A 23472-nucleotide genomic window follows, 5' to 3' on the forward strand; every position below is an offset into this window, starting at 1 on the left:
TACTTAATTCTGGTTTCCTGGTGCAAAATTATTATATTATATTATATTATATTATATTATATTATATTAAGTGAAATTTAAAAACAGAGAGAGAAATCTTTTTTCCCCTTTTATTAATTTTCCTTTTCATCACCATCCAAGGGATTGGACACTTTTAAGAGCAAGCAAACATCCTCAAACAGCACAGCCAACAGAATAAACACCAGCACACAACACGTTCACTTCTGGAGTGGGATAAGAGAGGATCTGGGATTATAAATAATCGGCAGTCTCAGATTTAATGACCTTTCAGTTACCATCTACATTTTACATAGATTACATACCACACATAGAAGAACATTCAAGCGAACATAGCAAAGTGTGTGTGTGTGAGAGAGTGTGTGTGTAGTATTAGTGCCAACAGCTGCTCTAGGATTAGAGGAAATGCTTAAGGCATGTTTTATTTGAACTCTTACATATGATGTCTCGATAAGGAAAAGACAAGGAAATCTCTGTTCTCAACGGATGCCATATATTCACACCAGCAAAATTGGGATGAAATACAAATACCAATAAAACTAAATGTTAAATAAACAAGAATAGCTAATACTTGATTTCTCTGAATGTATCTTGAGTTAAATGTATACCTGATCCTTCTGATTCTGATTTCCTGCTCAATAAGTTGGGTACTGTATATGGTTTGTGTTACACTGTATGAAAACGCAGTTGAAATGATTCAGGGATTCAGTGTTGTTTTAACAGCACCAGCCCCAGAAGGGTTGCTAAGGGCATGCTTCCGATGTGTAATGTGTTGCCATGACAAATAAAAGATTCAGATCCTGTTGACTAGGGACGGTCGTCATAGGAACAGTGGAAAAGCAATGAGGTCAGCAAGGAACAAAAAAGAAACAGGAAGAAAGAAAACAATCGTAACAGTCATGAGGTGATAGACTCTACTTCTTCTCGATGGAACGCAAACGTTTTTGCAAGAAAACTTAAACTAATTAAAATAGGCCTGTAGTCCTTCCTCCCATTTAATTTGACTAGACATCAACGTGACAAAAGATTAGCGAGTGAATGAAATTTTGACTGATAAGACTGAAAACATTCTCTGGGGAAAACTAAAACTAAAAACCAACGAGAGAGAGAGAGAGAGAAAGCTTTCTCCTCCATATTTACTAAACTTTAACTTCACTAAAGTTTTGCGAGCAACCTCAATCCCAACAGTTTCAGGACACCATAAGTATATAAGCAGCACTGTACGTTAAAACCCTGAATCAGGGCTTGAGTGTGTGTGTGTGTGTGTTGTTTCTGTGTTGAGTCGCAGAAGAAAAGACAAGCAATTGAGAATGATGTTACAGGCCAAGATTTTGCCGATATTCAAGAGGTAAGAGAAAACAGCTGGAGAACAGGTTTACTAAATGAAAAACAGACTACAGAAAGTCCCATCGTTTCTAATCCATAGTTAGATTTAAGCAAGGTAGGCCTACACTGAAATGTTAAAGCCTTTTTATTCCTGTTTTAACTATGCCTTCTTTGCCTGAAGTGAACGCTTTAGCACCTTCCACAAAATGTGGATTACTGTTAACAACTTTGAGAGTTTTTTGGAGATATTTTCTAACTTTGAAGCAAATCTATAGTGTACTCATTAATGTTGGCAGATTTGAAACGTCTTTCTCCTTACTGCAAATGAACCAAAAATATTGATGACTCATCTAGTACTACACAGATTTTTATCCAATTAAATGCTCTCTACAGTGACAGTGTCCCGCCCTTAATACCACAAGCAACCTACAAGCATTAGCAAATACCAAATCAATAGATGACATAGCCTACCTATAGCCTGGTTCTTTTAAAAGAGATGATCCCAGTGTGTGATGATCCCCAAACTTCTTGTTTCAAAATTAAATGAGTCAAACACAGGAGAAGAAAGCAGACACTGTGCTAGCTGTATTAGCTAACCTAGAGCTGCTCGATGCATCGCCCTTTGTGGGTTTCCAGACCAACTTGGAAGTAAAACAAACAATTTCTCATTCATTCGTTGAAAAAATACAATAAGACCACAAAAACATGGAGCTGCCACAGGCACAGTTGTTGATAATCACCTTTAACCTTTGACTTTTTATTTTTATGATGTTATTACAGGATGCAGCATTTATAACGGCGTTAAAAATGGCGCTGTGATAACTTAAACTTAAAAAAGCCTTTTAAAAGCACTATGACAAGAAAAATCTGGCACCTTTATATCGGTTAACCGGCTATTTTACATTTATCAACCTTTGGGTTGTTTAAAAAAAAAAAACATAAACAAGCTCTTGTAGAAATACTCAAAGTGATCAGTATGTCTCAGGCACAGCTTGGAGTTAAAGATACAAAAAAGACACATTAGCGTAAGGTCTGCGAGATCACATTTGTTGACATAGAAAGTAGCGACATAGTCACTCAATACTATAAAATACTACGACTCGCATGGCACTTTTGTTTTGCGCTGCGATCAAACTTAAAGAAAAATCCATCTGGGGGTTACTCTTAGCCCAAAGTATACTTTGTACGCGTGGAGACTTGATTTTTGTAATCGCGTACATTAGCTCACACATGCACATTAACACTAATTTGGCCACAAGGGGACAACATGTCTAGTTTTACATGTCTAGAGTTTGTGCACTCTATCAAATGAAAAATACTTTGAAAGGTAACATGTTCGGTTGTAAACATATGCCAAGTGTTTGCGTCATCACTTAAGTATATTTTGGGCTTCAGTGCATTTGGAAATTGCTACTATTTTGACGTAGTTTTGTTCTTTAGTAACACAGCATTTTCTCTAGTTAACTACGGAAACTAAAAATAAATTGTGACTTTTTTCTGCCAATTCTGATTTTAAAAAGTCAGAATTACAAGATAAACTAAAATTTGGACGTTCTTGCAATTCTGAGTTTACATTTCGCAATTGAGTTTATATATCACAATTCTGTTTATTTTTTTCTGTATGAAAAAAAAAGTTATAGCAACTTTATTCCTTATTCCCCCGAATTTTCCAAAAAAAAAAAAAAAAAAAAGAATCATAAGATACAAACCCAGAATTGCGAGAAAAAAGTTTGAATTAAGAGATAAAAAGTCGAAGTTATCTTTTTATTTTAATTTTTATCCTATGATGTTGATGAGTTCGAGGCCAGAACAAGGAAGGTTTCCAGCTAGAATCACTTGCCGTCCTCTCTTTTTTTTTTGCAACATTGCTAAGCTGCTTGTTTTTACATGCGGTTTCTTCTTCAGTAACATTAACATTGTTAATTGGTTGTGAAACAACACGTGCTTTTTAATCAGTGACCACTAGTAAAGCTTTCTTTTATTGACTGGCACAGAAAGTATCGCATTGAATGCCACAGAAAGGGCATGGGCGCTACTGATGTAATAAAAAAATAAAATAAAAATAAAAATGTAATAAAAAATTGCCAAAAAATAAAGACATTCCTAATGTAGTAGACTTAAAAGTCTTAATAGATTTGTAGCACAAACAGTGACACAAGAAACCCGGTACTCTATCCATTGCCTTGTCAATGAGTAACAATGATAAACAGCTTCTCTAATACATACACTTGATCCCTCTGATTTAAAAAAGCAAATAAAGTTAAATACAAAAATAATAACACGACTCGTGGTGGGTCGAAAGTACAGTATAAAAAAATCATACAATCAGAAGTGCTCAGATGTGATGTTACATTTTTTCCTTTTCTCTTCACATGAGGCAAATACTTTTTTTTTTTTATCTAGATGTCTCCTTTAGGAAGTGGTGCATGGTTGGGAAAAGAAAAACAAGGGAATGGGGCGAGAGCTCGGGGGTTGGGAGACTAGGGAGTGGAGAATCATAGGCCCTGTGGAGGGTTCTTGATGTGACACGGTGGTCTCAGTAAACACCTCCGGTATAGACATCCCTCCCCCCCAACCCCCTATTCTCCTGTCTGCTGATGGAGGGCGTCTAGCCCAGGCTGGTGATGTTGGCCCTGCCACCAGGGGGCGCAACGATGCGCTGGGTGTTGCGGCGGGTGATGCTGTCGTCAATCTGAGAGCCTGAAATAAGACAAGTCAAAAGGCAAATCAACCTTACGGTGTATAAATATTTAAACATGATGACAACGTTCCTGTGAAAGTGTTCAAAACGGATCACAATAGATTAATGTGAATGATCTCTCACTAATATTACATTTAGATTTTTTAACTTATTTAATAATATTTAATTTATATATAATGACAAAAAATTTTAAGCAAAAAAAAAAAAAAAACTCTAATATCAGGCTATATGTTGATGACATTTTTTGCAAACTGCTGACCCGAGAGGCTGAAGCCGGACTGGTGCAGATTGCGGACCGGTTGAGCGGGCTGCTTGGCAGGAGAGGTTTTGGCAGAGGAAGCAGGAGTCACAGCTTTGGGCGTCACGGAGACTTCACAGACCGGCCCGTCGTAGAGACCCCGCGGGACGCCCCTCAGTTCAGCAAGCTACGAAACATCAGTGCATGATACTGTTACTAAAACACAGCTAATCTGATAACCTCAAACATTTAGAAAACTACAAACAGATAAAGTGTTAATGCAGAAATAGAAAACACTTAATAGGCATTAATTGACAATTATATTAAAAGGCATGAAAAAATAGTATTGTACAGTAATTATAATTATTAGTAATTATTATTAGTAATTAATTATAATCAGTAATTATATAAATTATAATAATAACAAAAATAAAAGTAATATTCTTTTTAAAAAATCCCTGAAATAACAAACGACTATTAAAATCCAAGACAACCACAATAAACTATAAACAATAAACAATAAACTAAAATAAGCAGAATATATATATATATATATATATATATATATATATATATATATATATATATATATATTACCAGTATTCCATAGGACAAAAACAATAATAATAATACTAATAGTAGTACTCTAAACAAATATATTGTTACATTCAAAAATATCTGATAATAATAATAGTAGTAAAAATCTATATCACAATATGGTCACTAATCGATTGTGTATCCATAAATTTCATATTAGAAAACCTGATCAAATAAGTCAAGTCAAGTCTGTTTTATTGTCAATTCTTCCACATGTACAGCACATACATAAAGATAATTTAAACTGCATTACTCTAACAAGACCCTTGGTGCATTCAGAAAACACTAGCAGTAGAGCAAACAAATACAGATAGATACACATTAATTATAAAATACAACTATACAAATAAGTGCATGTAAAAAATATTAAGAATAAACATTTTAATACAATTAAATAAAGCAGAAAAAGGCACAGATAGAGGGTAAACTAGTGAAGTAAACAAACAGTGCAGATAAAAAGATTGTAGTGCAAAATTGCTTGTTCAGACTGATTTAAAGTGACAAAGAGAGCAGTTCTTGATTTAAACTGACTGAGGAGCTACATGTAGTTGAAAGGAAGTTGAATGCATAACTCACCCTGCTGCGAGCCTTTATCCTCTTGTAGACGTAGTCAGGGAAGGGTTTGCGGGTCACGTAGCGGCCGGACCCCTCAGTGGTGTGGAGGTTCCCCTCCTCCAGGATGATCTTTCCCTGGCTGATGACCACCAGAGGCGACCCACGCACCTCGGTGCCCTCGAAGATGTTGTACTCCACCGCCTGGAAAACGAGAATCAACAACATGACACTAACAACACAGAACAGGAACCTAATGTCAGGTGTAACATTATATAATCTTTCGATGATAACGAAGCAAGAAATCACTGCTCAAACGATCCAGATCCCTTCCACATAATGAAGCATTATATCAAGGTGGAAATAGAGGTGATGTGCTGTTGGAAATCATTACTGATCCTTCTAGACAGCTATTTGAGTAATATGTTGAGGATGTGTTACCAGTTTAGAAATACAGTACAAACAAGGAATGTTGGAAATGAGAGGGAGTGAATGAGGGAGGAAGTGTGTGAAAGTTTACAGGGTGTGTGTGTGCCGGCAAAAGTGTGACCACCTTTCTTAATGCTACTGGCGCTTTGCTAAAAGCAATACAGTATGTCTCAGAAGACCTAAAAACAGCATGAGGTTATTCAGTGAGTCTGATAATCAACACACACACACACACACACACACAGACACATGCTCACACACCTACAGATTAGCCACAGGTCTGAATGTAAAAAACTGTTTTCTTAACTTCTTTACTTGAGAACCGGAAGTGTGTTGTAAATATTAAGACATACAAGTTTCTTAAGGTCACAAAGGCTGCATTTATTTGATAAAAAATACAGTAAAAAAAGAAAAAGCAATTAAAAAGATTACATTTTTAGTTAAATTTCATGGATTTTCTTCAGTGTCGCATGTTCCTTCAGAAATCATTCTGATTTGCTTCTCAAGAATCATTTATTATTATTTTTATCAGTGCTGAAAACAGTTTTTTCTATTTAATATATTTGTGAACACTGTGATCCATTCTTTTGTGGCAATGTCAAAATCCTAAACATAATTATTACAGTATTTAGTGAGGTTTACGCATAAGAGGAAAAAAATATTTGCATATGGGATAAAAGACATATTTTTTTGAAATGAGCGTAATTATTTATTAATGTTACATTACTTACTGTAAATGTATTATTAATATAAAAACTAAATACAAATAAATTAATACATTAAATAACTATAAATGAAATACATTAATAAATTATTAATTCCATTATTAATTATAAATGTAAATAACATCTACAATTTCTATACAAATATTTTAATATTTATATTTTATTAACACATTATTTCCATTATTTATCCTATACAGTTTTGCTTCTGAAATAAATCTTTATTTTAGGATGTTTAGATCTGACAAAAATCCACCAAACAAAAGATCACAACCTGTGAAATCCAGTGAGTTGTGGAGCCCAAGAACACAAATAGAAGACATTAAAAAAGATCCTCGTGACGTTGTGCGCACTGTTACGCCTCCAAACCAAGAGGGAGGCGTTAATTACCCAGACGAGCTGAGAATGACATCACTCACATGGGTAACATTCCCATGCCCAACTTTCAGTCAGAACAACCGATGCTCATTGGTCAGGACTGCAAACTACTTCCACAAGAACACAACTTTACTCTATAATTAACTAATGTGATGGCATGAATATATAAACACAATCCATAACCCGCACCAGTTAATCATGCATCTTAGGACTAAGAACACGCCACATGTTCTGAAAGTAAACAGGGACCATTGTAAACACACGTGACATTGCTGAGAGCAGATCTCACCAGATTGTGGCTCTTGGCTGAGATGATCTTCGTGAGTTCAGGGTCCCACAGAACCAGATCGGCGTCTGAACCCACGGCGATGCGGCCCTTGCGCGGGTACAAGTTGAAGATCTTAGCGGCGTTGGTGCTGGTGACAGCCACAAACTGGTTTTCGTCCATTTTTCCAGTTACCTACGAACGAGGGGGACCACAGGGAGAGATGACAGGTGTCTCGGTTGTGTTTGTGTTCACTGTGCTCGTCTGCTGTATTTAGGCTCACATGACCACTGACTGATTTTGTTTATTTGACTGAAGGAAGTGTAGATGCTGCACTGTGGTGGCTTGTGATTAAATGTCTCTCCTTAGTATTTGCAGAGTAGTATTTCGGCCTCACCACACATTTGTCCCAGATGATGGACATCCTTTCCTCAGTGCCATTGGTTCCCTCAGGGATGAGGGTGAAGTCGTCTTTGCCCACAGCTCTCTGGGCGGTGTTAAAGGTGCAGTGAGCACTTCCTGTCACCTGCAGATCCCCACTGAAGCGTGCAGTGAATGAGGAGACACATTCAAATTAGTAAAGACACTTATATTTATTCACTTAGCAAACCTTTATCAAAATTGTGTTTCAAGCAAATATTTTTTGGCCCTAAAAGTGCTTCAGATTTTGTTATTTTTATTATTATTGTAAATAATGTGTATTTATTAAAATGATCTAATATTATATTTTGGATATTCCATTGGATATATGAATATTGTTATTATTATTATTAGTAGTAATATAATAAATATTTGCACTATTAAGATTCTAACAATAATACAATGAGATAAAAAAATATATAATAGATTTTTATTATTATTATTATTGTTTTTTTGTCTTTCAATTACTATTAATACAAATAAAAATAATCATTAATTAATATTGATAATAAAAATACACACAAAGAATACAGTAATTTGATCATTGCTTTATTATGAATATTATTTTATAGTTAATTTATTTTGTAATAAAATTATAACTAATAATTACTAATAATTAAATATCAAATGTAATAATAATAATAATAATAACAATGATGATGATAGTAATAATAATAATATAATAGTGATATTGCTAATGAAAAACAAAAACAAAACAATTTAATAAAATAAAAAAATCATTAATTATGATGATCATTAACTGTATTCAATTTTATAATTATTAATAATAATAATAATAGTTATAATTAAAATGCAAATAAATATACATACTAAAATACAATATTGTTTCTAATTATTACTTCACATGGAATTTTATTTTTTAATTTATTTATTTTGTAATAAAATACTATAATAGTTATTAATATAATAAAATGTATAATATTAAGAATATATTATATATTATACACATAATATCATATCTAATAATAATAATAATCAGAATAATAATAAAATAATTATTATAAATATATTGCTAATAATAATAATAATAATAATAATAATAATAATAAATAAATAAAAAAAAAAAAAATAATAATGCATTTCTTTACTTAACACATTTTTAAAAGTAAATCCCACAGCAGACTCCTAAACTTAAAATCAACCCTTCAGTTCACTTTAAAGTCTTCTAAGTTAATATGGAACTTAAACACATTTGCACTCTCATACCACAACAATGAATCAGTTTCATTTTTCATGGTACACTTATTACAGGGCTTTATTATTAAATCAGTAATGCATACTACTAATGAACAGCCTTGGAGTGCTCGTACCATGACAGCAGTGAGTTGAGATAGTCCGGTGTGGTGGGATCCGGACTCAAGGGTGGGGACGTGACGTAGGCGGCAGCCTTGGCCCAGTTCTTGCTCCAATAGTGTGAGCCGTCCGTGCCAAGACTGGCTGTGATTGGCTCTCCATACACAACAGTGCCTAAATGGTTCAAAGATACCAAATTAGGAACAGGCATATATCATTTCACTGTAATTAACTTGGCCTTATTCTGGAGCCTGACCACCATGATGTCATTTCTTGCTGTCTAGCCAAGAACTATTTTTTGCAGGGCTGCATTGCATCCATTCTCATAAAACCCACCTTGCTTGTTCAGATTTAGTAATAATACCTCATTTTAATGGCACGGATGGAGTGGAATTAGATCAAACCGCCTCAGAATGTTCTTCCATGTTGCTAAATCAACCTTGAATGTTTCTACTATAGGTTTGGATCCATTGAAGACTTCCTAGAGACACCATATTGAAAATGGTGTTTAGATCTCACCTTTCTTCCTGGCCTGGGCGATGACATCAGCGGCACTCTTGCTCATCACCTTGGTGATGTAAAGAGGACAGTTGGTCTGATTGGCCACTGTTACAGAGCGGTTCACTGCCTCCGCCTCCAACTAAATTGGAAATAAAACCAATTCAGTACAAATGTTTTCTTCAACAGAACGTCAGAAACATGGGGAAATAGATGTCATTTCCCAGAATTCCCTGCCATTCACCTCTTCTGGTCGACTGAGGACATGTCCCTCTGGACCAGTGATACCCAACTCCAAAATCCTGCGCTGCTCCTGTTGAAAGAAAAACAGGAAACGAATGAGATGGAAATATAAGAGTAGCATAAGTTGGTTGAATCCGTAAATCATGATGGCATAGTGCCAAAATATACTGTCTATATTAAAAATGTCTTCATTACAAAGAGTTTGCTTTTCTTGATCATGATAAATACACATAACCACGAGCCAAAAGTCATCTGCAATTAATTATATCAAGCTCATGTAGGAATATTTGCTTTGGCTTTGCTTACCATAGAGTCCGAGCATTCATAGTGGAGCATGTGTTTTAATTTAACATCTCCAAACAGTTTATTGTTGATAGTTACTCTGAGTAATGGAGCTCAGTGTTGGACTGCGTAGCCTCTCTGAAGAGCTCACCTCGACTATGATGTCTCCGTTCTCAGCGTGGACCTGAGCGATGGCCCCGAGGTCCCGGATGACACTGAACACTTCGTAGATCTGCACACAAACACACATTCGAAGCCGCACAAAGGCTGACAATGAGAAAGGAATGGCAAATGATGAAGCATGCTTAAAACAGATGCAACGCTCACAGGCAGACTATTCAAGGATCATTTGTTTATACATCGAAAAGGAACTTTGTTTAGAGTTTTCTTCTTTTTCTTTCTCACAATCGTCATTAGCAAATAAAACATAAACACCCAACCCATCAAAACTTGGTCCTGCGCAACCTAAAAATGTTACCATGGCACTGGTCACAAATGAAATTATTTTTTGTCATTTTAGAAAACATTTTGACTCCCAAATTCCATGTTTGACCAATCAGAATCAAGGAATTATGTGGGAGAATGAATGCAATGAATGCATGTTTGTTTGTAAATACATAGTTAGGCCAAGTTGCATTACCAGTTCCATGTTTTGATTTGTTTTGATGAATGAACGGTCAGGAATCCTTTTTTAGAAGAAATGTCATGTCAAATTAAACTGCAAACTCATAAATAAATAATGCATAGTGAATCTACTTAAAAATATCATGATACATGCCTAAAACCAGTGAGAAAAAAAACACACCAAGATATACCAATTTAAATATTTATAACATATCTTTATTTTTATGTAAATATATATATATATATATATATATATATATATATATATATATATATATATATATATATATACACATCGAATATATTTTAGGACCATTCAAATCTCTTGCGTTATTTTCATAATTTTAATTTCTCTCTTTTATTTTATGATTAAATATGACCAGGGTGTGTTTTTGACAGGTTTCATGAGACTGACTGTAAGATACAAGTAGGTGCTCTAGGTACATCGCATGGAGGAAGCCATACCTGGGAATCAGTGAGCTGGAAAACATCTTTGTAAGCCAGGTAGACGAGGAAAGAGTTAACGCCTGCACACAAAGACGGGGGATGAAATTACAGAAGGAAATGAAGGAGTTCGTGAGACATTAGTGAAACCTGAATTCCTGAGCGATGCAGTATTCGCTAACTCTGCTGGGTTTGTGCAGCATATACAGATGTTGACGGTGGTTTACCGTGATCTTTGACGAGCGCCTCCATCTCCTCTTGAACACCCTTGTGCCATTCAGTGATGTCCACGTGAAGAGAATAATCACAGCACGCTTTGCTGTCCGCCCATTCCCGCCACTGATTGAAGGCCGAGATCAGACTTGTCCCGGGTTCAGGAACCACATGATCAACTGTCCACACACACACACAAACACACACACATATGGGTTAGGCAGATATTAAACAGCTCCTACATATTAATAAGTACTTCATATCAATTAATAACACTGCTCTGAAAAGAGGACAATGAAGATACTTAAACAGTCTCTTGTGTTATTTTAAGCACACTGTCTCCATCCTGTCTGACTGCCTTAGCAAAACATTACAGCTTTCATAACAGTTAGGAAAAAGGTAGCATAATTCTTGAAAAGCAGCTCTAACCATAGCTTAAATGGGTATTTCAACCAAAAATGTATTCGCGATATATCATGATAATGAACATGCACGCTATTGTTATCATGAGCACTTCAAAGTACCGTGAATAATTATTTATAACAAATCATTCAGATTTTTCTGAATCCATTTTAAGAATACTTTCCCCATCAACTAGTCACAATGCACAACACCGCTGGACACTCGCATGTAAACAAGCACGGATGAGAGGCACATGACATGAGACAAGAAGGTCCTCACTGCAGAACACAAGATCCAGGGGGCGTGGCTGGATCCAGATCCAACTCCTCCCACCTTACTAACAGTTGTGTTTTTAACAAAGATGAATGACTTCTGTAGCAAATGTATAGATATTGCTCATTGTTGATGTTAGTGCATTAACTAAAGTTAACTAAAGAAATCTTAATGTAAAGTGTTACCTATTGGTCTTTATAATTCTTTTGCACTTCAATCAATTTATTTACTCTATATTTTTTGTGTGTGTATTGATTTATTGTATTTAAATGTTCATTCTCTTTTTGTTATAAGAAAAAAAGTTATCAAACCTGTTATACTTGATTAGCTAAATCTCAATATCATGATAATACCGTATATACCGTGATAAAAGGATTAGCTATTAGCGCACCGTGCACTTTTGATACCGTCATACGCCTACCCAACAATGAAAACTGGTAACCAAACAGTTGATGGTAGCCACTGACATTAATATTATGGAATAAAATACTGTCTAAATCAACGACAGCCAGCAACTGTTTGGTTACCAACATTCTTCACAATATCTTTTGTGTTCAACAGAAGAAAGAAATCGTGGAAGTTTTGAACGACATGAGGGTGAGTAAATAATGACAGTTTTTTCATTTTTAGGTGAACCGTCCCTTTAATTGTGCTATTTGTATTAAAACCACAAGCAAATGGGAGAAACTGTAAGTTTTGCTCGATTCATCATTACTAGATGGTTGCTATGGTACTGTCGTGGTTGCTAGGGTATTGCTAGGTGGTTTCTATGGCATTGCTTACAGGCCCAAGTCTCCATGATTATCAGGTCTCTACATATTAGTGGTTACTAAGTGCTCTGAATGGTGTTTATCGTATCACTATGCATTTGCTCAAGTGTTGTGGGTATTTGCCAGGCTGTTGCTAGGTGGTTGCTATGGCATTTTGTGTGGTTGCTAGGTGCTCTGGTCCTAGAATTTAACAGATGCTTGGTGTTTTGAGTAGGGTTTAAGAATTGCCAAGCATTTGTTTGGGTGTTGCTAGGTGGTTGCTATGTCATTGTGGATGGTTGTCAGGGTGTTGCTAAGTGATTCGTGTGGTGGTGTGAGTAATTGCTATGGCATTGCTGGTGCCTGCCAGGTTGCTGCTAGGCCATTACTCGTTGATTGCTATCTTTTATCTTTATGATAAACACCAAAGCATTTGCAAGGGTGTTGTGGCTGATATGCCAACAGAATGAAATCTAATCTTGGATTCAAACTCTAATCACACTAAGGACAGTCGGACACATACTGATCATGGTGGTTCCTCCAGCCAGCGCAGCACGGGTGCCTTGATAGAAATCATCCGCAGCAGTCATGCCCCTGTCAGGCATCTGGAAGCGTGTGTGCACATCAATGCCACCCGGCATCAGCATACGCCCATGAGCATCGATGGTTTTCACCCCGCCGGGCACTATCAGGTTCTCTCCAATCTGCCTGTAAGTAAGAGTGAGTTATAAAAAAGCAATATGAGTTGTACAATCTGAGCAATCGTAATTTAATTTCATTATCTCTTTATGTGTCATATGATATAAGGGCATATTATGCACACATTAACCTTATAACCTCAGACTACTAAAGGAGCAATGCACCTTATATATTTTACACTCACTTGATCTGGCCATCTTCCATATAGATGTCGGCATAGAACGACTGATCATCATTCACAATCTTCGCCCCTTTAATCAAGAGACGGTCACTCTGTAACCACAGATAAAGCTGGCTTTAGTATTCTATAGCAGTGCAAATGCAAATAGTCTGTTCACCTTGGGACATTAATAAAGAACACTACTGCAAGGTGAAGATGGTGTTTGAAGCTGTGATTAAATATAGACTCAGTGTAAATATAGACTCAAGTAAAATACCAATTCATCCAGGAGTGAGTTAATCAGAGCTTATGAAGCAGCAGTATATCGTCACCCACATTCTTTATAAGCAGCATCAGCCAAGTCCATGGTCTTTACAATTATAAACACATGTTCACCATGGTACATTTCTTTTTCACTGCTCTAAAACGCGCTCAGTTGAACCCAGAAGACAATGATTCACCCTTACAGTCTGAGCTGATTGCTATGTCAAATCTAATGTGTATTGCATTAGTGAAGGGGATCTCAGTTACTCAAATCTTTTAAAGCTGTTCTTCAAAAATTATTAATTCTGATTCATTTACTGATTCATTCAGTAAGCATTTCTATAGGTGACCTTTTGCTGCAACAATATAATCTTTTTCTTTCTTTTTTCCCCCTGTGTTATGAGTGAGTAACTGAATCATGCATTCAGCTAATTTGATAAAAACACAAGACCTAAAATTCAAGAAGTCTATCAAGGTTGGGGTTCGATTCCCCGGGAACACGTGATAGGTAAAAATTGATAGCCTGAATGCACTGTAAGTCGCTTTGGATAAAAGTGTCTGCTAAATGCATAAATTTAAGTCTTATTATTGTATGCAATCTTACAAATCAACTAAGGTTTACTAAATATTTGTACATGGTCATTTTGGACAAATTTATACGCATTCAAAATTCGTCTGTCACCTTTATCTTCTTGTTGTGACCAAGACTGCATCACATGCAGACACTCATTTTCAGTGTATTAACAGTTTCGTTGTTTCCCAAACGGAATGTTCCAGTTCATTCATGAGTCTTGATCTAAAAACACTAACTCATTCAGTTTGTTCAGTAGATGCAACCAATGAAATGCTCCATCACAGCCCACACCTGAATCCTATTGGTTTATATTATAGTCAGTCTTTGAAGACGGGAAAGCAATCACATTCCAGTGAATTAAAAATGTGAGACGGCACAAGGAAGTGACCAAGAATGAACCGTTACTTCTTCACTGATGTACTTACTATCTAAATACAGACAGTAGTTGTATTGTTAATATCTTTTTTTTATGCATATTTATTTATACATTTACTTTTTATCTTTTCTTACAGCATCATGCCCCCCTACAGTATGAAGGGTAAATCTGGCTAGACACCCCGGTATAGACGCCACCACCGAGGAATCTCTTTACAATCAGGGCGCCAGAAGCACAGCCATATTTCGGAAAGGGGAGCGTGGAACAATTCCTGTCACAAGGCCCTCTGCACCGCACGGGGACAAAGGCGGCTCTGTCTTGCGTGTTTGTTGGGAACCCAGCAACATGAGGTGCCTGGCTGGCTTCCCAAGGCCTGCCCCGATTCACTTAGCAATGAAAGAAAATACTCCAGTGACCTGACATCTCCCACTACACATCCCACAACATTATTAGCCAGAAATCAATCACCAGATATAGTTTTACTGAAACCAAATGGTGCTTTATTAGCTTTCATATACCTTTAGTGAGATTAATTCATAGACAAACCAATAACAGCTTCTACAGAAGAGGAATGCCTTCTACTTTTTATGTCCAACTTTTTGCCCGAGGGCTTCTGGGACTGTGCAAGTGGCTTTGGCAGTCATCCACACTCAACAGCTGCTTCATAACATGCATTACATAACCCAGGCAATCGCTGCCATCCACTTCCTCAGTCTCCGTGCACCAATCAGAGCCATCGACATAGGGCTAAAGTATTATGACATCATCAAAAAGGTTGTAAGGTTGATTATAGGAAGTCTGAAAAAAACTGTGGACCCTATGAACTGAACTAGTGCTTGTTTTGGACCTTTTCCAGAGACAGTGCTGAACACATAGTACATGAGAACACTGACAGGAAGTCTTCAGGTCCGCGTGTTTATTTTACTGGTTTCCATAAATGATAATGGACGTTTAAACAGACATGGCGAAATAACACTTTTATGTCCATGAACATCAAAAGTATTTTGTGAACCATAAAGGACATCACATTTGAGACCTGGAGCAATGTTTTGATGCTATGTGCTCATTTACAATCATTAATAATCCAAATTGACAGACTTACAGTCTTTGGGTTTAACCATTTGCAATTCCATCCTTCTACAGTTTAGAATCAGATGTAGTTGAGCCAGATTCTAGCTGTCAGGTTGATCCGAATATGATCCTCTTAAAGGAAAACTGAATATGTGGCTTGTCTGTTTGCGTGCTTGGTGCCTTTTTCCCCTTTGAGGCGCAAGCATAGTCGTTTGTCAAGTCGTTATGAATGGAAATCCTGTATGTTATTTGGCGGGGAAGAAAACACGGTCTTGGCAGACTGCTTGGTACGAGTCAGAGAGGATATTGTGCTTTGTGATGGGGGAGAACACGAGGTACAACAGCAGGTCAGCACTGCATTCTGGGACAGATCACTGGGTTGCACTGGAGCTGCTGCGGTTGCCATGAAAACCAGACAACTGGGCTGAGGAGGGGATTTATTGAAATCACAGCATTTTACGCTGTAACATTCAAAAACTACTAAAATCATGCAAAAGTAAGATGATGTAGTTTTATTTTTAATAAATATTTAATCCTTATACATTTTTTATTCAGAATGTATTTATACATATAGGTTTTTATACATTACTTATATACCTGTATGTTTATCTATCCATAAATTTTTTTACTTAAAATGTTTTATTAAATAAAGATTACATTTAATTTAAATGTATACATATTTATTTGTTTGTTTATTTTATTAATATTTATTTACTTTACAAATATTTATTTATTTATTAAATACAAATAATACTTTATCTTAAATATTTATTCATTCATTTATTAAAAATATATTTTACTTGAATAAACTAATTTACTTTAAGTAGAAATATGGCAAATATTTTAAATTATACTTTCTTCTTCCTATAGTAATTAAATAAATAATAATAATTACTTGAGTAATTTGTTTCAAAAATAAAACTTTTATTCAATAAAATTAATTATTTTACTAAATATTTTTGCAAACATTTACTTTACTTAATTATTAATTACTACAAAAATTGATAAATATTTAAAAAATAAAATTTTAATATTTCTGTAGTAATTAAGTGAAAGTAAATAAAACTTTCATCTTTATTTAGTAAATAAAAAAATAATATCAAAACAAATATTGCATATAAATATTAAACTAAATATTAATGTAAAATCAGTTAACTTGCTGTCAATTTATTTATTTTTATCTTTTACAGTAGCTCTGATGCTGTAAAATCTAGAAACTGCAAACAAGAATGTAACAGAACTTACATAACATACTGTAACAATGCCAGTAACTGATCAACTTAAAAACAGGCGAAATTAACTATGCAGTCAAAGAATTTATTAACATAAAAATTCTTCTCTGATATCTGACCTCATAAGTACAACTGAAAGTGACCAGGCAGGTGGTGAACTAAAGCTAACATTCATCTTTAATGAGGCTCAAGAAGGTGTAACCCTCCTCCGCCTGTCTGAGCAGCTGACCAACGCAGCTGGTCCACCTCGACCCACCCATCAACCATTCCAGCCACCCTCCAGCAAACCAGCCACGCTGCCATATGCTTGTGTGTCAGCTATGTGTGTATCCAAACCACGCCTGGGTCTATTTATGCAGGAGAGAAAAAAAATAAATCACAGGAAATACAGATCTAACAAAGACGGACAGTCCGTCGTTTGCATGGCCAATAGCTCTTAAATATCTGCTCTACGACTTAAAGCATTAAAGGAGGATAACATTTATGCATGAGGTCTTTGGGTCACAGTGTGCTTGGGAGGCACATGAATTCCACTACAGTACAAGGGGAGATGACAGACGTGGCCAAGCTGTGACTAGTAAGAACGGACACAACAAGTAAAATTGGACCGAGCAACCTTTGCACTAGGCAGGCATTTGATGTCAATTGACAGATCTGTTTGAAAGTGTGAATTCCATTCCCATTCTTTTTCCAAACGCTGATGTGCCACAGACGCATGCTCTACAAGATAACTACTGTATTAGGGGTGTGGCACAGACAGCTTTCTACAAGCATTTCTCTCTATGCACACTTCAGACAGCTCATCATTTGCCATTGTTTCCTTCTTTCCATCTGAATTCATTCTTAGCTGCACATTTCAGTCTTTTTCTGCATGCGATCCTCCATGTGCTACTCTCCGACAGGCTTTTCTCCAACCTCTTAGATCTTACTGAGAGCTGGATGCGGTTTCTCTAACATGCCGGACAGAAACCACAACCCACCTACTTCTCATTCAACACTGCTTAGAGATTCTGAAAGGGTGTCCTAAAGCTCTCCCCTGAAACCTCGGCCGAAAGTGCTTCCTTTGAAATGAAACAAAAGGCACACCCGTCACCAGCCGAGCCGGGTGGGTGCTGCATTCGACCATCTCCAAACAGCTATTTCCAGCATGTTTCTCTAGGAAACAGATCAAATTAGGTGCATTGTGTTGCCACTTAAATATGTCATAATCAGATTGGTGGGGAAGCATGATCATGTCTATTCTATTGTGACTCTATACGTGGCTTTACCAAATCTCTAGATGTGGGCCATGCAGATTTTAAATTTCAAACCCTCTGCCTTGAGGAAGGAAATCTGATCATTTTTCTCCCGGTCTGCCATGCGTTTTTCCATTATCCTGTACGGCTCCCTTAAACACTTTGTGTTCGCGTCAGTCAAATTGGTCAAAAACAGACAATCGGTTTCTCATAACTGCTTGTTTTAGTGCAATTATTCAGTAAACCTTGGAATGCGGTTGTTAATTCGCTACACACTGTAACAAGCCGTGTAGGAACGCTTAACGCGAGCGACGCGACCAGAACGCGAGTTAGCGGCAAACAGCTTCATTAATTATAAAGGGAGCGTTCAGGTTTTGTTGAGTCGCGTTCATAGACGGGGTGTGAATCTCATAACAGTGCTAGAACGCAATGCCGTGCTGCAGTACTCCTTCAAGACACGAATTACAGACCTTGACAGCTTAATTTCGCTAAAACATCACAAGTTAACCGGCTCCCAGCACCTGAGCAACGTAATGTAACGCAGCTACGCGAAGCAGGGGATCAGCGAGCGTTGCGTTCATTAGCACTGCAAATCAAACACATTTATCCTCACAATATTTTAAATAGTTCTAAACATGATTTATACGAAGCAAATAATTATAGAAGATATTCCATAACTCACGGTTATGCGGGGAATATTCTTCTTGCCCTGATAGCCAGACATCTTCTTAATGCTCTATTCCCTTTGATGAACCGTTATCACTGTGATAATGGATGCAAAGCTCTGTTCGGGAGGGGAAATGGATTGGTTTGGGACAATTTGTGTAGTCCTTTAGGAATTAAGAGGCGAGTGGAGGAGGTAAAAGCGATAGAAATGTTAAAGGACAAAGGACCTGTGCCCAATATATCCTCTTTACTGATGCACCCAGTCCACCCAGACTGCACGAGACAAAACGAGAGATTTTCATAACGGAGAGCAGCGCGCATGCGCACAACCCCGCCCTGGATAGCCAGCAGCTCCTCCTCTGAGCCCAGAGAGGGTGAGCAATGTTTCAGACAATGGGTTCAATGACACACTGATCAGCTGCCGGAAAACAAAAACTGTACAATGATTCATTAACATTTTGCATGCAAACAATTATGCAGACTGATGAGATGTTATTACATACACATGAAACAATTTAATACATATGAATTTTTTTTTAATAAAATACATTTTAAATAAAATAAAGGCACACATTTCTTGGCAAATATAGTTGCAAAGCAGCTTGAAAAATGGTTTGAAAATAAATAGTTAGATACATTTAGCAAATAAAAGTGACTTAACTGTGTGTCATGTTCAAATGACCCTCATATATCAATACAGACATAAAGACACTCACTAACAAAACAATACATGTTTGCAAAGTTTTAGCTCTAGCATTTCAGAAGAGTATGTAATACCACAATTAATGCCATCTTAAAGTTAATCTTCTACCCTAAATCTTAGTTTATATAATACACAAACACTACAGCTCAATTTCCGGGTCCTTCTGGCTGCTTTGGTCTCAAACATGCTATTGGTCTCTGCAGTCATTAAGGCCTCTCAGCGAAGAAAATAAGGGTGGCTTTAAAGCACACTTGCCAAAAACTGAAGAATCTCCTTTCTGGTAGATTGAGTGACAGAGCGTTTTCTTAAATGTATCATGTTACCATGTATAAAAGCCCTGTCATATTAACTGATGAACAACATTCAGTGAAAATTCTATCTCAACTATTCTCAAATATAACTTATATGGAAAAGGAGAGTAATTCTGAATATAATTATGATCTGAGGTAATTAACTCTTATGAGCTTTTTAACAAATCCCAAGTTATTCCTCTTAAAGCCCTAGTGGGGCGTACTTCAGTCATAGCTCAGTATCACTGTCTCTGTAGCTATGGTTACCGCATCCAGATACCAGGGCCCACACATACAGCCTCTTGAATTATAGTGATACTAGGAACAAGAACTGGATTGTCAAAAAAAAAATAAAAAAAATAAAAAACCTGTAAGATGTTTTAATCAGCTTCAAGGCTGCACCTTATTTCTAAATTATTTTGCAAGGTACAGTGACAAAAAGGTTTATGTATACTTGACCCTTTTTTCTGTGAGAACAGCAACTATTTAAGCCTTAAAATAATTAATGATTTTATTCAACCAAAACAACTTTAAAAATAAGTAAGACATTTTGCACAGTCAGTTGGTAATTATCACAAAATAAACCCATGCAGGTGATCAGATGGGGTATTTTATGATTAATGATCATCATCACTGTACATTTTCTCACATATTTCTGCCTACTAATAAATGGGGAGCGATACAACTGTGAAACTATCATTTTAGGAGATTTATTGCTGGGGTAAAAGTCAAATATAAAGTTTAGATGGTATTATATATAAATATTTGACAACAGAACTCTGTGACTAAACCAATCAGAATAAAGCATTCTGGAAATTATTAGCTGTGTATTATGGACTGCAAATTAGTACAACATATATATATATATATATATAAAATTATTTCAAATCAGTATTCATCCAAGCTATGTTTTTTTTTTTTTTTCTTGAAAATTGAAGCATTACTACTGAGAAAAAAAAGGTTTATTTCTGGTTGATTGTTATTACAAGCAAGGGAGGCTGCATCTGAATGAAGACTGATATGTGCATTAGTGTTAATGTTTGCACCCACATGACAGTGCACAATCCCTGCAGCTCTTACCTCGTCATTTAGGTTCTGCAGAATCTCTTTTCCAGTACTTCTTCTGATCTCCACCTTTCGTGGTTTGGAGATATCCTTCTGCCTCTCGATCACTCGACCTTTCCCTGATGACAGCAAGTCAAAGTCCAGTGTTTTGTTGTCCGCCGAACCCTCCACTGGGCAGAACATGCCACAGAATTTCTGCCGTGGCTGGTTGGGGCTGGAGCTTCCCATGTTCTGGAAAAACGCAGGCACATCTCCGGCAGCAGACATTTCTCTCAGTGAATACTGTCAGATGGATGCAAACGCATGTAAACCTTTGGCTAGAGAGCTCTGTGGATGCTAAATGTTAGTTTTCCCATTTGGAGGTGAGAAACAACATTGCATGTGCAGCGAGGAGGTTCCTATACTTGTCAGAGAAATCTTAAAGGAATACTAATGGAATGTAAACATAAGTAACAATGTAAAGAATCCTCAAAGAAGAAAAGAATGAAGTGAAACAATAAAAGCAATCCATTAGCATTTCTTCAAGATAACACATATGAGTCGCCAAAACAATACATTTTATTATCCACACCATTCAGCTCCAGCATATTAATATGCAATTGATCGGAACTAGCAAAGACTTCAACGAAAAGCCCTTTAGAAAAGATGCCCAAATTGAACAATCTGTCAAACAATACAAAACACGAAGAATGGATGCAAATCAATGTGGCCAATGCAAATTATGTTGTTATTAAACGCAACCCGTCAGGGTTTAATGTTAGTATACGTCCTGAAGCGATGATAAACATTAAGAGAAAATCCAGAGATGTTACCTTACATTAGACGCGAGACCGACGGAGGATGAGGTGACGCTCTGCTGGAGAGAGGAGAGGAGAAACAGTGCAAGTGATGCGGGGTTTTGAGGGTTAAAGATGTAATGTGTCCATATCTGAAGGCTCTTTCCTCGGATGACTTGTCACTTAATGTCTTTTGTGAGATAGACTACCTTTGTTAGCGTTCGTTCTGTATGTTTGGTGAACACACGTTGGATGTGGTAAACAAAGGGAAATGAAGGCTATGTTAGGTTAAGTCGTAGAATGGATGTAACTCTGAATTTTTGTTTTTATTTCTTAAAATGTCGTGGCTCCGTTGATAGTTGAAGCGCCACGCCCATGCAGGTTAAAGTTAAGGGCGCTGTCCGTTCAGCACCACACCATGTTTTTGACTTGAGTTCTGAGTGGAAGTTCACACGGCCCGGGACGCGTTCTTGTGCTCCGTACAGTATTAGAACGTTTCTGTTACGTCTCATTTAAGGGAATCGCGAGAAATTAGAAATGTAATCATTCTACTTTTTCTAAACGATCCCTTCCACTATTTTAGTAAAACTCAATTTCTAATCAATTAATAACTATAGCTACACGTTGTTATTTAAGAACAATCTTCCAGCAACAACAATAATTTACCATCATAGACCTATAGTTACAGTTCCTGGTTCAGTTCGATTCAGACGACATGATTAATAAATAATAATGTGTGTTTCAGTAAGTGAGTCAGACTGATTCAGCAAATGCTCCAGTTGATTCGGGTTTTTGAGTGGTTAGAAAAAAACAACTCATAAGAGTCACTTGTTCAGAAATCTGAACACACTGGCCTCGTTGTGTTTTAAATCACTGTAAAGATCTGACTCTCAAGATTCATTAGCTCGGGAATGACATTGCACTGATCGATTTGATTAAATCAAAAAAAAAAAAAAAAAAAAAAAAAAAAACGACTGACGTCATTCTTCTCGGAACGATCCATTAATAGGAAGAACCATTAAATAGATTAATTAAAAAGAAAGAGTCACGCGTTGGGGAATCGAACATTTTTTTCCCGCGCTGTATTCAAAGTAAAAAAGCCAAGATGCTTTGGGCATTCTTTTCTCATATAGCAATTTTTGCTGCATAAGTAATACTGGGCGGTGGAACATTTCGATGGCAGTCACTCACTCATTGGAGACTCGCTATTCTGCTTGCTTCACCAAGGCAGCCTCACAATAATAGCTCCAAAAGCTCAGTTTCCATAACAACATGTGCCCTTACCCGCTCAAAAGAGTTCCTGCATTAGCTACTGTCTTTACAGGCTGATGGATTGAGGGGGAGAAAGTGAGAAAAACAGTTTGTGCCACAAAAGGAACAAAAGATCAACAGACCTTTCCAAGCAACTTCTCTAGTTAACAGGAGACATTGTTTTGTTTTGGAGCACAACACACACACACGCACACACACACACACACACACACACACATACACACACACACAAGCATGTATACATTGACTGTACCTCAGAACACCTGTTTCAGCCAATCACAAGACGGGAAATTCAACCACAGCTCCTCCCACTACATCCTATGCGGTTGCATTGGGTTACTGGGAGGCATAGACTAATCAAACTGAAATACAAAACTCACAGGATCTCCAGTTTTATAACC

At 36.6% G+C, this 23472-nt stretch overlaps 1 protein-coding gene across 4 annotated transcripts; it reads right to left on the minus strand.

Annotated features, from left to right (window-relative positions):
* Window positions 1-96: 96 nt before the first annotated feature.
* Window positions 97-22706, minus strand: LOC113054257 (dihydropyrimidinase-related protein 2-like). 4 transcript variants are annotated; one of them, XM_026219676.1, is made up of 15 exons: window positions 21841-22706; window positions 21039-21305; window positions 13572-13660; window positions 13212-13396; window positions 11279-11443; window positions 11073-11134; window positions 10135-10215; window positions 9703-9771; window positions 9480-9600; window positions 8978-9134; window positions 7624-7765; window positions 7251-7421; window positions 5457-5636; window positions 4305-4470; window positions 97-4044 (listed from the first exon to the last, which is right to left on the minus strand). In XM_026219676.1, exons 2-15 carry the CDS (start codon window positions 21288-21290, stop codon window positions 3953-3955), a joined length of 1932 nt encoding a protein of 643 aa, XP_026075461.1. In that variant the 5' UTR covers window positions 21291-21305; window positions 21841-22706; the 3' UTR covers window positions 97-3952. The 4 variants fall into 4 exon arrangements, with proteins under 4 accessions (XP_026075461.1, XP_026075460.1, XP_026075458.1 ...); XM_026219675.1 differs by having other exon boundaries at window positions 21836-22706; XM_026219673.1 differs by having other exon boundaries at window positions 21039-22706.
* Between the last annotated feature and the right edge of the window lie 766 nt (window positions 22707-23472).

This window comes from Carassius auratus, chromosome 35, assembly GCF_003368295.1.
Source record: "Carassius auratus strain Wakin chromosome 35, ASM336829v1, whole genome shotgun sequence".
NCBI lineage: Eukaryota > Metazoa > Chordata > Actinopteri > Cypriniformes > Cyprinidae > Carassius > Carassius auratus.